The 15,938-nt window shown below is 41.3% G+C and overlaps 1 protein-coding gene across 7 annotated transcripts in view; it reads left to right on the forward strand.

The window, feature by feature from the left end:
- Window positions 1-15,938, forward strand: part of FHOD3 (formin homology 2 domain containing 3) — a 494,140-nt gene that overhangs the window by 379,514 nt on the left and 98,688 nt on the right. For all 7 annotated transcript variants that reach the window (XM_082667774.1, XM_082667775.1, XM_082667777.1 and 4 more), the window contains 2 exons: window positions 453-503; window positions 6,229-6,443. In XM_082667774.1, coding sequence (XP_082523900.1) covers window positions 453-503; window positions 6,229-6,443 — 266 coding nt within the window. The remainder of the gene's footprint in view (window positions 1-452; window positions 504-6,228; window positions 6,444-15,938) is intronic.

Below are 15,938 nucleotides of genomic sequence, written 5' to 3' on the forward strand. Positions count from 1 at the left end.
AGACACTTGGGCCCACTCAGATTTAATTCTTGAGATGAATGTTGGGGAGTTACCAGAGCTTGATTATGTGTTAATCACTTCTGAAAGCTATTGCTTGCTTGTCATTGCCATATTTTATTTATGAATTGTTTTAACTTTTAAAAATGTTTTTATCTCCCCTCCCCTCGTATACTTAGTCTTCTTTCTGAAGAGTAATTAGCAAAGTCTCTGAGTGAATCCAGTAATCCCATGTTTTCATCCCTGTGATCTTATAGAAAACTCATTATATTTAGTACTTTTAAAGTATAGCCTTTATATTTATTTTTTAAAAATTCAATGACAACCACTTTCCATTTCTGATACGATAGTGGGCTTTCATTATATACTCTGTTAATGATTTCTTGGCAATTTTATGAGCATCTAATTCTGTTCTTTTCCTTTCCCATTTCATTTCTTCTGCATATTTCCATTAGCCGAGAATATTTAGACAAAAGAGAAGAGCAAAGACAAGCAAGAGAAGAAAGGTTTGTATTTGTATTCGTTTCTTTCCCCTTGTAACCAAATGGCACGTGACTTTGCACTCAACCAGGCATGCAGAGGAGACTGTGTTAATTAAAATATAATAGCTTCACCTAAGACACCTAAGACCTTGGGTACCTGGCATTTTGCAGAATAGAGTGTCCTGGTTATCTCAATTTTCCAAGAAAGTGCAGATTTATTATTTAGTGCCCTCATGGTGTGAGATATGTGTCTGTTCCTCCAAAACTGTTCACCAAATAAGCATATTCATTTGGCATATTGGCATATGGTATATATTTTAAATGCTTTGCACCACCACTGCTGAGCCTGGGTTAGGTGTCCCTCCTGTGTGTTTCCAAGTCACTTGTTCAGCATTTCTTCAACAAATATTTGAGCACACACACTATGCCATGCACTGGCTGGGGTGCCACACCCTCCTGAGACTCTCCATGGAGATGCCTGATCATTTGCCTGTCTTCCTACTGAACCGCACTCAGTTCCTGGATGGCAGGAACCATACCTGATTTTCCTTGGTGTCCCAGTGCCCGCCACAGGGCTTGCACATAGCAGGCACTTAAGAAGGATGTATCGAATAAATGAGCAAAAGAACCAACAGCTTTAAAATATTTAAGCTGTAAACCATTTCAATGTTCATTTCAATAGCAACATACTTTGAATCCCATTAAACCACGCCAAGTTAATGTATTCAGTGTCTGGTAAACTTAGATAAGCACAGGAAATTGTTTTTGGAAGTAGACCAGCAAAAGGCAAGTTTACCCCCAGCACTGTACAGCCTGCAGTTATTCCCTCCACCACCAGATGGGGTTACTGCATGGAGAGCTGAAAGGCTGAGTTCATGCCAGAGCCAGTCAGGAACCTAATAGTCTCTGAATTATGCCAATAAAAAGTGGAATTGTGCTAATTTTTTTTAGACACCATCAGCTAAATAGATCAGGACAGTCTGAGGCAGGGAAGAGTGGATACTGCCTGTGTTCAATTTAAAAATTAGATGCTTACGTCAGCCTCATAAACAAAACCATGGCATTGCTTTAATTCCGGCATTCTGTTAGATTATTGCCATCCTGGTAATCAGTTGTGGCCAGCAAGTTTAGAGTGAAAGTTGCTGGCAAAGAAACAAAGAGACTTTTTTGTGTCTAATTAGTACCTGTTTTTGACATTGGGGGACATGACGTATACACCCAGGTTTAAGAAATCAAATTTTATTTTTTAGATTCCCCACCAGATTCTGCACTTTTTTGAACTTTTGGACAACTTGACTGTCATGTTATGTCTGCACAGGCAAGTCCTCAAAGCTCCTGGAGAGATGACCAGGTGCTGTGTCAAGGTCTGAATTGATTCAGACTGACCTCAAATTTTTCCCAGATCCCTTAGGGCTACTACCTCTTTCCGAGTATTATTTACTGCTCTTTCCCCCAAAGTGGAGCATCACTTATACCTGGAAAATTCATGCAGAGGAGTTTTCCACTCCTCTTCTCTCCCTTGTCGTTCTGCTCTCCGACCTCAGCCCCACACCACCTATCTGCCTGGGCGTTCTTAGCTGGTGCAGGAGTGGGCTCTCCATGGCTCCACGGGGGATTCCTTCCTTACAGCCCACCCCTGTTTCCCCAGAGGTTTGGGGAAGCAGCCAAGCATTTTCCTTTGATTTGGACCAGCCACTTTTCCTGGTTAGTTGGATGCTTGAATTACCTGGTAAAGATGGAAGTGAGGGAGATATACTTTCATCCCTTGTTGGAAAGCAGTTGGGAATTCCTGTTGAGCTAGGAAAAGATAAGATTTCCAAGTATAATGGAATTTGGAAATGGATAGGGAAACTAATGGAGATCAGAGGTGGAAAGAGACATGGAAGAGGACTCTAACTCTTCATGTTTGTTTGGTCCCATGACTCTTTCCCCTAATGCAAAGAATCAAAAAGACAGCAAGAGGCACAGCAGAGGGTTTTTGAGGTTCATATCATCGAGTGTAACAAGATAAATGTCATTTTGCTATTTTGAGGGGTAATGAATTTTGTAATTTTAAAATTTCAATTCATGTCATCTCATTCCATAATTTCAGGCAGTGTTTTATTGATAATGGTGCAGACCCAGAGTAAGTTTCTGTTAGGTTTATTTCTAATTTTTTTTAAGTATTATAAGAGAGGATCTCTCTGATATTGATTGACTTGACATTCATGAATAATCCTTTTTTAGGTGTGGTAAGGAATGAGATGCAGGCTGGGAACTATTGGAGTGGGGTGGGGGTCAGGGTGGAGAGTAGTCTGAGGGAGACAGCGGGACATGGAGAGGAGGTACCTTATGGGAAACAGGTTCTGAGGACAGAGTGCAAGGGGGGAAGTTGGGACTGGGCAAGGATTTGGGAAATTATGCCTGAAAGTGATCATGAAGCAGTAAGAGAGGGTTCTGAGCACGGTCTGTGGACAGAGTAGAACTTAGAGGGAGCCAGGTTTTGATTTAATGTAAGGTAGAATTTCCGAGTAGTTGGGTGGCAGGAAGAGTCATTAGTAAGTCGGTATAGTTGAAAGTCAAGCAGGGTTTCTGTTGGACCCTGAGAAAAGAGATGATCGTATGTGCCCTTGATGGCAGTACCAGCCCTGCCACCTGCAACCCTGTTGGGTATTGAGCTCATACCAAAGTTTGTTTCTGTACCTCCGCCTGAACTATGAGTGCCAAGAAGGTGGGGTTTTTCTTATGTATTATTAAATCTCTAGTGCCTACTGCAGTTTTTAGCACATGACAGGCACGCAACAGAATATTTAATAAATAACAAAAAGACAAAGACATGGACAGAGGCAGGACAACGAGACTGTTTCAACAAGGGTAGCAAAGGTGAAAAAGTCCTTTTTGGGGGGCTGTGGTCTGTGGATAGAAAACCCAGTGCTTTGTACCTGGGAGGCTACATCAGAGTCTGTGGGTTGGGGGTGGTGTTGCTAGGCAGCCAGAGATGTGACAGTCATCAGATGGGCTGGCGGGCTCCTAGATCAAGTACCACTTAGAGTCACTGTCTAAGGGAAGGTCGGGATATAGGTCCAGCTTCCTCCCCAGGTTCTGTGGGAGATAGCTCTCCATGCCGGGTAGCCTGGCTTTCCCCGTGCACGCCCGTTTACCCTCCCCACTCTGGCCCATCTCGGGGGAACACTGAAAGATTTAGTGGTTCTTGACACCTGGGCCTCCCCACCCCTTCCATTTTTTAAAGTTTTTAATTGTGGAAAAATACACATAACATAAAATTTGTTATTTTAACCATTTTTAAGTGTATAATTCAGTAGTGTTAAATACATTCACGTATTTGTGCAACCAGCCTCCAGAACTCTTTATCTGTAGAACTGAAAATTTCTACCCATTTAGTAAGGCCCCGTGCCCCTTCCCCTGCCATTTTGGTTTACCATGTAAACATCCTCGGAATGATTCAGCTTCAACCCCTGACTCTCCCCCTGTCTAAAGGATCCTCAGGGATGACATCTGTGAGCCGAGGGGTGCACAGGAGTAGTCTTCGAGTCATGTCTACCCAGAACCTGGATGAGCCACCCCTGGGGTCCCCCGGAAAATGGGGTGAACCCTTTGGCTGCCAGTACATACCTGCTAGCTTGGCTGCCCACAGGGAGGGGAATGGAGAGGCCAGGTCCAGGGCCAGGCCAGCTGAATGGAGGTTAGTGATCGGTTGTCCTCCTGGCCTGAAGTGTTTTGTGTGAGGCTTTCTTACCTCTCTCCCTGGACCCTTCTGATTTTGTTAGGGCACTGTTTCCCTCCTCCAGGATTCCGATCTCCTGGACATGTGCAGGCCCCTTGGTTTGCACTTTGTTCCTTCCTGTCCCCCATCCTGTCGCAGATGGCTTGGACTCCATGTGGGGACACCTGTGCTCAGGAACTCCTCCTGGGCTCGTAGCATTCCTGGCCTTCCGTTTGCCCCCAGACTTTTTAAAATATGGGCTCTGACTCTTGCCCTCAAGAACACTTTCTTCCACGTTTCCTGTCACTTCCACAGCCAGGTGGTTTTTCCTTGCTGGTCTGATTCAAGTTCAGAAATATCTTCCTTTTGGCCCCTCTCGCGCTGTTCGAGAGGTGACATTGTTGGCAAGGAAAGTCCAGAGTTTCTAAAGCTTTCTTTCTGGGTCTAGCTTCACCCGGTAAGGGTGACGCAGACGTTTGTAAATGCAGATCCGTCCCACGTCTTTTATCAGAGATTCACCATGAAAGTACACTCACTCCCCAGGAAAGTGCAGTCAGCTGGCTCTGCCCCCTGGTGCCCTGGGCTGCAGGGAGATGTACAGGTAGGCTACTGCTTGGCAGGTCCCTCAATGCACACGTCGCCTGCTTCCCGTTGGCCAACGAATGCACAGTGCCGAAGGAAAGGGCAAAGGATGGTAACCTTCCTGGTCTCAAAAATCCTATTATCTGTTTGTTGAAAACAGACCTGCACACATGAAAAGACGACTACATATGCCGGGCAGTAAATGTAAAATGCCATCTGAGTTGAATGGACTACATATCCGACATGAGTTCAGAGGCAAGGCCAGGATCACTTCCAGCTGTGGTGGTCAAGGCAGGCCTCCCGGAGGGAGACGCGTGTGCGAGCCTGTCCTGAAGGGCAGACTGACTGCCTTGGGACTGGCAGAGAGAAGGGGTGATGACTACAGATGTGGGGGGCCACGCCCCCCGAAGGATGGACGAAGAAACACGTGCTTTTTAAATGCATCCTTCTGAAAGGTTTTACTTGTGCGCTCTGCCTTTCTTATCAGGCTGAAGTAAAAGTGCGGTGTGCAGTGTCTGGGGGTGGGGGCCTGCCCATTGGAAGAAACTGAAGCAGTGAACCTGGATCGATGTGAGGGAGGGTCTGGAATAAGCTGTCTCAAAGTTTCATGGAGGGTACGATAGTCAGAAACCTGCTACAGCTGAGTTGATAAATTTATTCCTGAACAAATAATGGTGGGTAAAATTAGCAGACATCTGGAAGAGGCACATATTTCAAAGTTATTTTGGTCTGATCTATAAAGCACACTATGAGGAAGATGATTGGTAGCTGGTCTTAATAAACAGTTACTGGGTTCTGCCTGCCTGAAATGCAAAACAGATGTATCTTTGTTCTTTTAAACTGACTTTGATGAATAAACTATATGTGACGTCAGGTCCAAGCTATTGGATGTCTGAGTCCTACTCAGAAATATTTTAGAATATAAAAAACTTTCCATGGTCGACACCGAGAGAACAAAGTGAATTCCAGCCACATTGCTGTTAGCATTGAAGCAGGTTCAGAAATCCAGAGAGGGCTTCGTCCAACAACCTTTTGGTATTTTGGGGCATTGTTCCTCTCTGCCGCACCAAGGCACCCTCGCATTTCACAGCTGCGAGCTCTGAGGGAGTGTGGTTTTCAGCTGTCACTGCTGGGGCTTTTTGATGGTCATTAATGCTGTTTTGCTTGCTGGTACAAATGTTTCCTAAAAGAGCAAAATAGGATTCTGCAGCAGGGATCTAGTATCTGGAGACTGTGATGTTGCCACTTCCCCCTGTTTGTTTGGTTATGAATGATGCAGGATTTTTAATCATTAGCATCTTGGCTTTGCTGGGTGTTTTTGGCAGACGGGCCCTCCAGCCAGCCCTGCGCTGTACTCTGTGCATCAGGAAACCAGCTCACTCTGCAGGTGTTTCATCCATAAACAAGCATCAGCCACGGGCTCCTCTTTCTTTTTACGGAAACCCTTTGGAATTTAACTTTCAGATACAAATACTTGGAGCAGTTGGCAGCTGAGGCGCATGAGAAGGAACTGAGAAGCCGAAGTGTGAGCCGGGGTAGAGCTGACCTCTCCTTGGACCTGACCTCACCGGCAGCCCCTGCCTCACCCACCCGCCTGAGCCGTTGCCCTTCATCTCTAGACTCGCAAGAGGCTCTCACGGTATCATCTTCCTCCCCAGGAACAGCTCAGCATCCCCAAGGTGAGTGCAGGGAGAGTAGAGGGGAACTGATGAGTTAATTAACATCAGACAGGCTTCTTCTGGGCAGCAGTAACCATTCCTACATGCAAACTCATACTGAGAGGCAACTGATGGGAGGCTTCGGGGGTGACTGTGACCTGAGCTGTCCCTAATAACCAGGGGTCTGCAGAGCCACTTACTAAAGCAAAATTATTTATTGTGAAGATTGCAGTGTGTGATCACTGAAAAGGGAGAATGCCAAAAATAAGACTTACTTTGACATTCAGTCCTAATTCACAGGGTAATAAGTTAGGATTAATTTATTACTCTGTAATTTGCATGTTACTTATCTATTGGATCTGCCCGATAAAGTGACCCCTCTTAAATGTTTCTCCCGTAAGAATTATTGGTCTGGTTTAAGTTAAACTGATGGAGGATAAAATTAATCAACGTGAGCAAAGAAACGTGGACCTCGTGAAAATAGAAGTTAAATATCGAAGAAGAAAAAATAGACTATAGTAAAGATGATTGGCACATGGTGTGGGGCGGGTGTAGATGCCTGTGTGCAGTCAGACAGGCTCTCCCTGGAGAAAGTCCCTCTTGTCTTAGCTTATCTGGAGAAAAACGATGATACTGTACACTGCAGCCTTAGAGCATCAGCAGTTTTCCTGATGGCTCTGTGAATTGTGGGTCCGTTTTCTTTCACATTATCAGGGAGGATGGTTCTCGGCTACAGGCACCTAACACTGCGTGTTGACTAGCTCTGCAGCCAGAACTGTTTGGTTTAATTGAGTGTTATGGCTTGCAGCCTGATGTAGACTTAGCCAACTGAAGACAACAGAGACACTAAACTTTTAACTCTATGAGGGTTGACTAAATATGGCGTAAAGTCTAATTTAAACAAGGCAGGACTCCATGACCTCAGCAGAACTGGATGTAATGGAATAATCTTGTCTGTCCAATTCTTTGCTGGCTCGCTGAGCCTCAGGGCTCAATCTGCTTGAGCAGGCTGGTTGCACCCCAGCTTCCCATCACATCCAGTCACTCCTGGTCCCTGAGCCATGGAAAATTGTTGCGGGCAGATGGCTCAGTCATAATGAGTAATGACAGTCTTAAAATATTAAGACTCTGAGAATCAGGAAAACAGACTGCTCTGTAACAGCAGTGTGCTTTTCAACTTTGTCTGATATCACTGTTCTATCTAAATTGTGGTATTTCCAGAGGCAATATAAAAAATATTCCCCTGCAAAGCTGTGGCTCAGGACTTAATCTTGGGACTTTTAACTCTAAGAGTTGTATCTGCAGCACTTTACAGAATGGTTTTGTCCAAACTGTGAAGTACAGAATGGCCCCAAGCTGAGAAGGAATTGTCAGTATCTGTAAATATTGTTTGTCCTCAAGATTTTTAATCTGCTTGATGTTTGTGGCAAAAAGACAGTTCCTCGAGCATTTTGTACAGTTATAGTCAAACTTGAGGCCATCCTATCCCATTAAAAAGACAATATTTTAAACTTCAGTAAGAACGTAGAAAATACTTATTTTGTGTATACGTAATATGCATTTGGGGAAAATAAAGTTATTTCAGTATGATTTCAGAGAGATAAATAGCAAATGTCATTTTCCTTTACAGAGAAGGGATTAATAGAGACTAAGAAAATGTTTTGACTGAAATCACACCATAAGTGGTATCTGCATCAGGAAAAGGAATACTGGGCTTCAATTTAGACATAATTAAAAATTAATAAAGTAGCATTGACGTTTGCTTTTTCCTTGGGGGGAGGGGGGAAGCAGTGGCTCTTGTAGAATCTAGAAGTGCTGCCCATCGTATGTTAACTCATTATCATCCAAATCAGTTGGAACCCGCAAAGTGTTCTAACACCTTGTCCTAATACATAACTGAATTATACAACTGGAAATTCTAAGGGTAGAAGAAGAAATGCTATAAGAGGATGCTGTCAAAGAGAACTGCTGAAGCTTCCTCCTGATTTGGAGCCTTTGCCCTTACGACAGAAGCCTTTCTGTATATATGACAGAAAGGTTTTTCTCAGCCTGGTTTGTGATCATTCTTGAAAGCATTCTGCCAGCTCCCAATTAATAGTCTAAACTTTTCACCAGGTCCCGTTTTCAAAGCTCAAAGTAATTTTTTGCTGATCCCTAATATTTAGAATATTCTAACAGCTGAAGGAAGAATACAAAATATAATCACACATCCAGATGTTTGTCCTGCACCAAACACCTGGCACGTGGTCCAAACGTGCCGGGGGTTGACTCACTTTTTCACTCTTTATCCTTGTGGACTCGTATGCTAATAATTCATCTCACATTTTTGTAGTGCTCAGTGCCTTCCTTCCAAATGCTGCTATTTAATACCTTGTGGTGCATCTCAGTAAGTAGGGGAAATGCTATTATCCGTGTTTTACTGAGGCTCAAATAGATGGAAGATGTGCTTCAGATCTTGTTGATGCCATGCTGAGAGTAAAACCACTGCTTTGACTTCCAACCAAGCCGTTTATCAGGGCAATCACGGTGCCGTGACATTCGTGGTGGTGCTCCCCTGAATGCCACGCCATCCCCTTGCTGACCCTCTCCCCAGTGTCTGTAAAAATTGTGATCTACATTTCAGAATTACATCTGTTAAAAAAAAAAAAGGGAAAGCAGGTATTTGTTCCTGAATTAGATATACCTCAGGGTTAAAAGTCACTTGGTGAGTGCTTACTTGGATTCTGGAGAACTTTTGATAGCAGAAGATATGGAAACATTAAAGCTTTCTTTACCTTTTCTCTTACAAAATATATTTACAAAGAGGGGAGGGCTAATGGTCAAATACCTGTAGCGTTATGTGCCATCTAGTGAGATCTTTCAGCCCAGAACCTTCCCAGCTGTAACATTTGTGTAAATTATGCCACTGCTCCCACCATCAAGTCAGCGTGTGCTTGAATTATTTTTCACCTGGCCCTCTTGTGGTTCACAGCAGGCGTTTGTCCCACTGGTGCCTAAGCTTGGTGGTGAGGGTCTGAATATTTTTCCTTTGTGTGAAACTATCAGGCCCAAGTGGTGAACAAACATATACATGTCTTCTCATTTTCACTGTGCTCTAATTAACCGAGACAGTTAGCCCCCATTTTAGGTAAACATGGAAGGGCCTCACTCTTCATCCATTGCTTTAATTACCCTTTCCTTATTTTCACTGAGCCTGGTGGTATCCATCAGAATTTCTATAATAAGTTTACTTCCTATTATTTTAAGAAACTTATAGATGACTCTGGAAACAAGTTATTCTCACTAGTTAGAGAAAAAGGCACAGTGTTCTTATTGGGCTAGAGTTCTTCGATGTGACTCTTGAGGAGGTTATTCTGAGGATTAAAGATAATGATAATCTCTGGACCCACAGTGATGTCAATACAGCAAGGTAACCTATCGTGCCAGTGGGTGTCAGATCTAGGTAACCTATATTGTGGAAACAAAGTGGAGAAAACCAGTCATCTCAAAACCAGGTTGAAGATGGTCCCTGCAGGGTGTTCCAAGGTTGAACTGCCTTCTGTGGAAGCTAGAACTGTGTTCTTTCCAGGTTCCCTGGCTTGCATACCTGAGTCCCTCTTGAGGCCAAATGGAGAGAAATGACCATTTCCCAGTAAAAGAAAGCTGCTGCCAAGAGTTTATGAGGTGCTTTCACTCACTGATACAGCCATGAAAGCATACATCATGGCTAGATTATTTTTCTTACTTTTAGCTCAGTACTCTCTATTTTGCACACAGAAATAATGTTAGAGATGCATTTAAAATTTTTACCATACTCTATTAATTTTATGTCAAGGATAAATATGTTCGACAGTGATTTTTTTTTCTACCTGTAATCAATTCCTAGATATTTCCAAATATCTCATTGTTTGGCCCTGAAGATATAAAATATGGCTTATATGGCCATGGCCTCTTCACCAGCACTCAGCAGGAGGCACTTACAGATATTACGGACATGGTATACTAATATTTTCTCTCACAGATCCAAACGTTTAAAGTACTGGAAAATATGATAGTTCCTCTAGCTTCCTGATCTTCACACCTGGAAATAAAATACAGACATATAGTTATCAGTTTATTTAAATGAATAATCATTTTTCATCATTTTCATTTATCATCACGGCTGTTGTCATTGTTACCAGTCATTGACTGAGCATCCTTGTCACCTTCATTGTGTAACATGTTTTCAGTTTCCTTCAGGTATAGAGACACTCTCCTAGGTTACCCAGTCCACATGGCAGAAATCAGAAACGTCTAGCATCCTATTTCCAAAGGACACGGCAGCGATGGAATATTGTCAATCATCAGCCTAACGCGTGCTGGTCCCCTTGCATAAAGCTTTTGGACACCTCCAGTCTAGTATTTCATGAATTGGCAGGAAACTAGATTCCTTGTGGTTCTATGACTCAGGGCCGCCCCAGCTTCCCATAACTCACCTGACTGCTGCTACTTAATGCCATTTGGTCAGTGAGACAGAATCTCTTAGGAACTCAACCCAAGGCCAAGGCCCTGCCTGCAAAACCTGCTGTGGAACTTTTTTGAGAGCCTTCACGAATCATTGGGTTTTTCTGCTTGCCATTTCTCTGTCTCTAAGAAATGGAAAAAGGCAAAAACTTTCCCTTTTTTCCTGCTACAGAGAACGACAGTTGCCTACAATGTGTTTTCTTGTACCAAATTTTAAAACATTAAATAGTCTTGAATTTTTTTAAAGAAAAGTATAAATCTTACCTGAAGTATACCTAAGTAAAGATAAGGAACAGAATGGCATTGGGCAAGTTTTTTTTTTTTAATTTTATTTTATATTTTTTTTATACAGCAGGGTCTTATTAGTCATCAATTTTATACACATCAGTGTATACATGTCAATCCCAATCGCCCAATTCATCACACCACCATCCCCCAACCCCCGCCGCTTTCCCCCCCTTGGTGTCCATACATTTGTTCTCTACATCTGTGTCTCAATTTCTGCCCTGCAGACTAGTTCATCTGTACCATTTTTCTAGGTTCCACATATGTGCGTTAATATACGATATTTGTTTTTCTCTTTCTGACTTACTTCACTCTGTATGACAGTCTCTATATCCATCCACGTCTCAACAAATGACCCAATTTCGTTCCTTTTTAAGGCTGAGTAATATTCCATTTTATATATGTACCACATCTTCTTTATCCATTCATCTGTCGTTGGGCATTAGGGTTGCTTCCATGACCTGGGTATTGTAAATAGTCCTGCAACGAACACTGGGTTGCATGTGTCTTTTTGAATTGTGGTTTTCTCTGGATATATGCCCAGTAGTGGGATTGCTGGGTCATATGGTAATTCTATTTTTAGTTTTTTAAGGAACCTCCATACTGTTCTCCATAGTGGCAGTATCAGTTTACATTCCCACCAATAGTGCAAGAGGGTTCCCTTTTCTCCACACCCTCTCCAGCATTTGTTGTTTGTAGATTTTCTGATGAAGCCCATTCTAACTGGTGTGAGGTGACACCTCACTGTAGTTTTGATTTGCGTTTCTTTAATACTTAGTGACGTTGAGCAGCTTTTCATGTGCTTCTTGGCCATCTGTATGTCTTCTTTGGAGAAATGTCTATTTAGGTCTTCTGCCCATTTTTGGATTGGGTTTTTTGTCTTTTTAATATTGAGCTTCATGAGCTGTTTATGTATTTTGAAGATTAATCCTTTGTCCATTGATTCATTTGCAAATATTTTCTCCTATTCTGAGAATTGTCTTTTCATCTTGTTTATGGTTTCCTTTGCTGTGCAAAAGCTTTAAAGTTTCATTAGGTCCCATTTGTTTTTTTTTGTTTGTTTGTTTTTTTATTTCCATTGTTCTAGGAAGTGGATCAAAAAAGATCTTGCTGTGATTTATGTCAAAGAGTGTTCTGCCTGTGTTTTTCCTCTAAGAGTTGTATAGTGTCTGGTCTTACATTTAGGTCTCTAATCCATTTTGAGTTTATTTTTGTGTATGGTGTTAGGGCGTGTTCTAATTTCATTCTTTTACATGTAGCTGTCCAGTTTTCCCAGCACCACTTATTGAAGAGACTGTCTTTTCTCCATTGTATATCCTCGACTCCTTTGTCATAGATTAGTTGACCAAAGGTGTGTGGGTTTACCTCTGGACTTTCTATCTTGTTCCATTGATGTATGTTTCTGTTTTTATGCCAGTACCATACTGTCTTGACTATTGTAGCTTTGTCATATAGTCTGAAGTTAGGGAGTCTGTTTCCTCTAGCTCCGTTTTTTTCTCTCAAGACTGCTTTGGCTCTTCAGGGTCTTTTGTGTCTCCATACAAATTTTAAGATTTCTGGTTCTAGTTCTGTAAAAAAATGCCATTGGAAATTTGATAGGGATTGCATTGAATCTGTAGATTGCTTTGGGTAGTAGAGTCATTTTCACAATATTGATTCTTCCAATCCAAGAACATGGTATATGTCTCCATCTGTTGGTATCATCTTTAATTTCTTTCATCCATGTCTTATAGTTTTCTGCATACAGGTCTTTTGTCTCCTTGGAAGGTTTATTCCTAGATATTTTATTCATTTTGTTGCAATGATAAATGGGAGTGTTTCCTTAACTTCTCTTTCAGATTTTTCATCATTAGTGTATAGGAATGCAAGAGATTTCTATGCATTAATTTTGTATCCTGCAGCTTTACCAGATTCATTGATTAGCTCTAGTAGTTTTCTGGTGGCATCTTTCTATGTATAGTATCTCTATACATAGAGGATTCTCTATGTATAGTATCATGTCATCTGCAAACAGTGACAGTTTTATTTCTTCTTTTCCAATTTGGATTCCTTTTATTTCTTTTTCTTCTCTGATTGCTGTGGCTAGGACTTCCAAAACTATGTTGAATAATAGTGGTGAGAGTGGACATCCTTGTCTTGTTCCTGATCTTAGAGGAAATGCTTTCAGTTTTTCAGCATTGAGAATGATGTTTGCCGTGGGTTTGTCATATATGGCCTTTATTATGTTGAGGTAGGGTTCCCTCTATGCCCACTATATGGAGAGTTATTATCATAAATGGGTGTTGAAATTCGTCAAAATTTTTCTGCATCTATTAAGGTGATCATATGGTTTTTCTTCTTTAATTTGTTAGTATGGTGTATCACATTGATTGATTTGCGTATATTGAAGAATCCTTGCATCCCTGGGATAAATCCCACTTGATCATGGTGTATGATCCTTTTAATGTGTTGTTGGATTCTGTTTGCTAGTATTTTGTTGAGGATTTTTGCATCTATATTCATGAGTGATATTGGTCTGTAATTTTCTTTTTTTGTAGTATCTTTGTCTGGTTTTGGTATCAGGGTGATGGTGGCCTCATAGAATGAGTTTGGGAGTGTTCCTTCCTCTGCAAATTTTTGGAAGAGTTTGAGAAGGATGGGTATTAGCTCTTCTCTAAATGTTTGATAGAATTCACCTGTGAAGCCATCTGGTCCTGGACTTTTGTTTGTTGGAAGATTTTTAATAACAGTTTCAATTTCATTACTTGTGATTGGTCTGTTCATATTTTCTATTTCTTTCTGGTTCAGTCTTGGAAGGTTATACCTTTCTAAGAATTTGTCCATTTCTTCCAGGTTGTCCATTTTATTGGCATAGGGTTGCTGGTAGTAGTCTCTTAGAATACTTTGTATTTCTGTGGTGTCTGTTATAACTCCTCTTTTTTCATTTCTAATTTTATTGATTTGAGTCCTCTGCTTTTTTTTTTTTTTTTTTTTTTTTTTTGCGGTATGCGGGCCTCTCACTCTTGTGGCCTCTCCGGTTGTGGAGCACAGACTCCGGACGCACAGGCTCAGCAGCCATGGCTCACGGGACTAGCCGCTCCGTGGCATGTGGGATCTTCCCGGACCGGGGCATGAACCCGTGTCCCCTGCATCGGCAGGCAGACTCTCAACCACTGCGCCACCAGGGAAGCCCTCCCTCTTTTTCTTGATGTCTTGCTAATTGTTTATCAATTTTGTTTATCTTCTCAAAGAACCAGCTTTTAGTTTTATTGATCTTTGCTATTGTTTTCTTTGTTTCTATTTCATTTATTTCTGCTCTGATCTTTGTGATTTCTTTCCTTCTGCTGCTTTGGGTTTTGTTTGTTCTTTCTCTAGTTCCTTTAGGTATAAGGTTAGATTGTTTATTTGGGATTTTTCTTGTTTCTTGAGGTAGGCTTATATAGCTATAAACTACCCTCTTAGAACTGCTTTTGCTGCATCACATAGGTTTTGGATTGTCATGTTTTCATTGTCTCTAGGTGTTTTTTGATTTCCTCTTTGATTTCTTCAGTGATCTCTTGGTTATTTAGTCATGTAGTGTTTAACCTCCATGTGTTTGTGTTTTTTACATTTTTTTCCCTTTAATTCATTTCTAATCTCATAGCATTGTGGGCATAAAAGATGCTTGATAGGATATTAATTTTCTTAAATTTACTGAGGCTTGATTTGTGACCCAAGATGTGACCTATCCTGGAGAATGTTCCATGTGCACGTGAGAAGAAAGTATAATCTGCAGTTTTTGGATGGAATATCCTATAAATATCAATTAAATCTATCTGGTCTACTGTGTCATTTAAAGCTTCTGTTTCCTTATTTAGTTTTATTTTGGATGATCTGTCCATTGGGGTAAGTGAGGTGTTAAAATCTCCCACTATTATTGTGTTACCGTCAATTTCCTCTTTTATAGCTGTTAGCGGTTGCCTTATGTATTGAGGTGCTACTATTTTGGGTGCATATATATTCATAATTGTTATATCTTCTTCTTGGATTGCTCCCTTGATCATTATGTAGTGTCCTTCTTTGTCTCTTGTAACATTCTTTATTTTAAAGTCTATTTTATCTGCTATGAGTATTGCTACTCCAGCTTTCTTTTGATTTCCATTTGCATGGAATATCTTTTTCCATCCCCTCACTTTCAGTCTGTATGTGTCCCTAGGTGTGAATTGGGTCTCTTGTAGACAGCATATATATGGGTCTTGTTTATGTATCCATTTAGCGAGCTTGTGTCTTTTGGTTAGAGCATTTAATCTATTCACGTTTAAGGTAATTATTTATATGTATGTTCCTGTGACCATTTTCTTAATTATTTTGCATTTGTTTTTGTAGATCCTTATCTTTTTTTTAAACATCTTTATTGGAGTATAATTGCTTTACAATGGTGTGTTAGTTTCTGCTTTATAACAAAGTGAATCAGTTATACATATACATATGTTCCCATATCTCTTCTCTCTTGCATCTCCCTCCCTCCCACCCTCCCTGTCCCACCCCTCTACATGGTCACAAAGCACCGAGCTGATCTCCCTGTGCTATGCGGCTGCTTCCCACTGGCTATCTATTTTACATTTGGTAGTGTATATATGTCCATGCCACTCTCTCACTTTGTCACAGCTTACCCTTCCCCCTCCCCATATTCTTAAGTCCATTCTCTAGTAGGTCTGTGTCTTTATTCCTGTCTTACCCCTAGGTTCTTCATGATATTTTCTTTCTTAAATTGCATATATGTGTGTTAGC

Source organism: Grampus griseus (assembly GCF_964374135.1).
Source record: "Grampus griseus genome assembly, chromosome: 12".
NCBI lineage: Eukaryota > Metazoa > Chordata > Mammalia > Artiodactyla > Delphinidae > Grampus > Grampus griseus.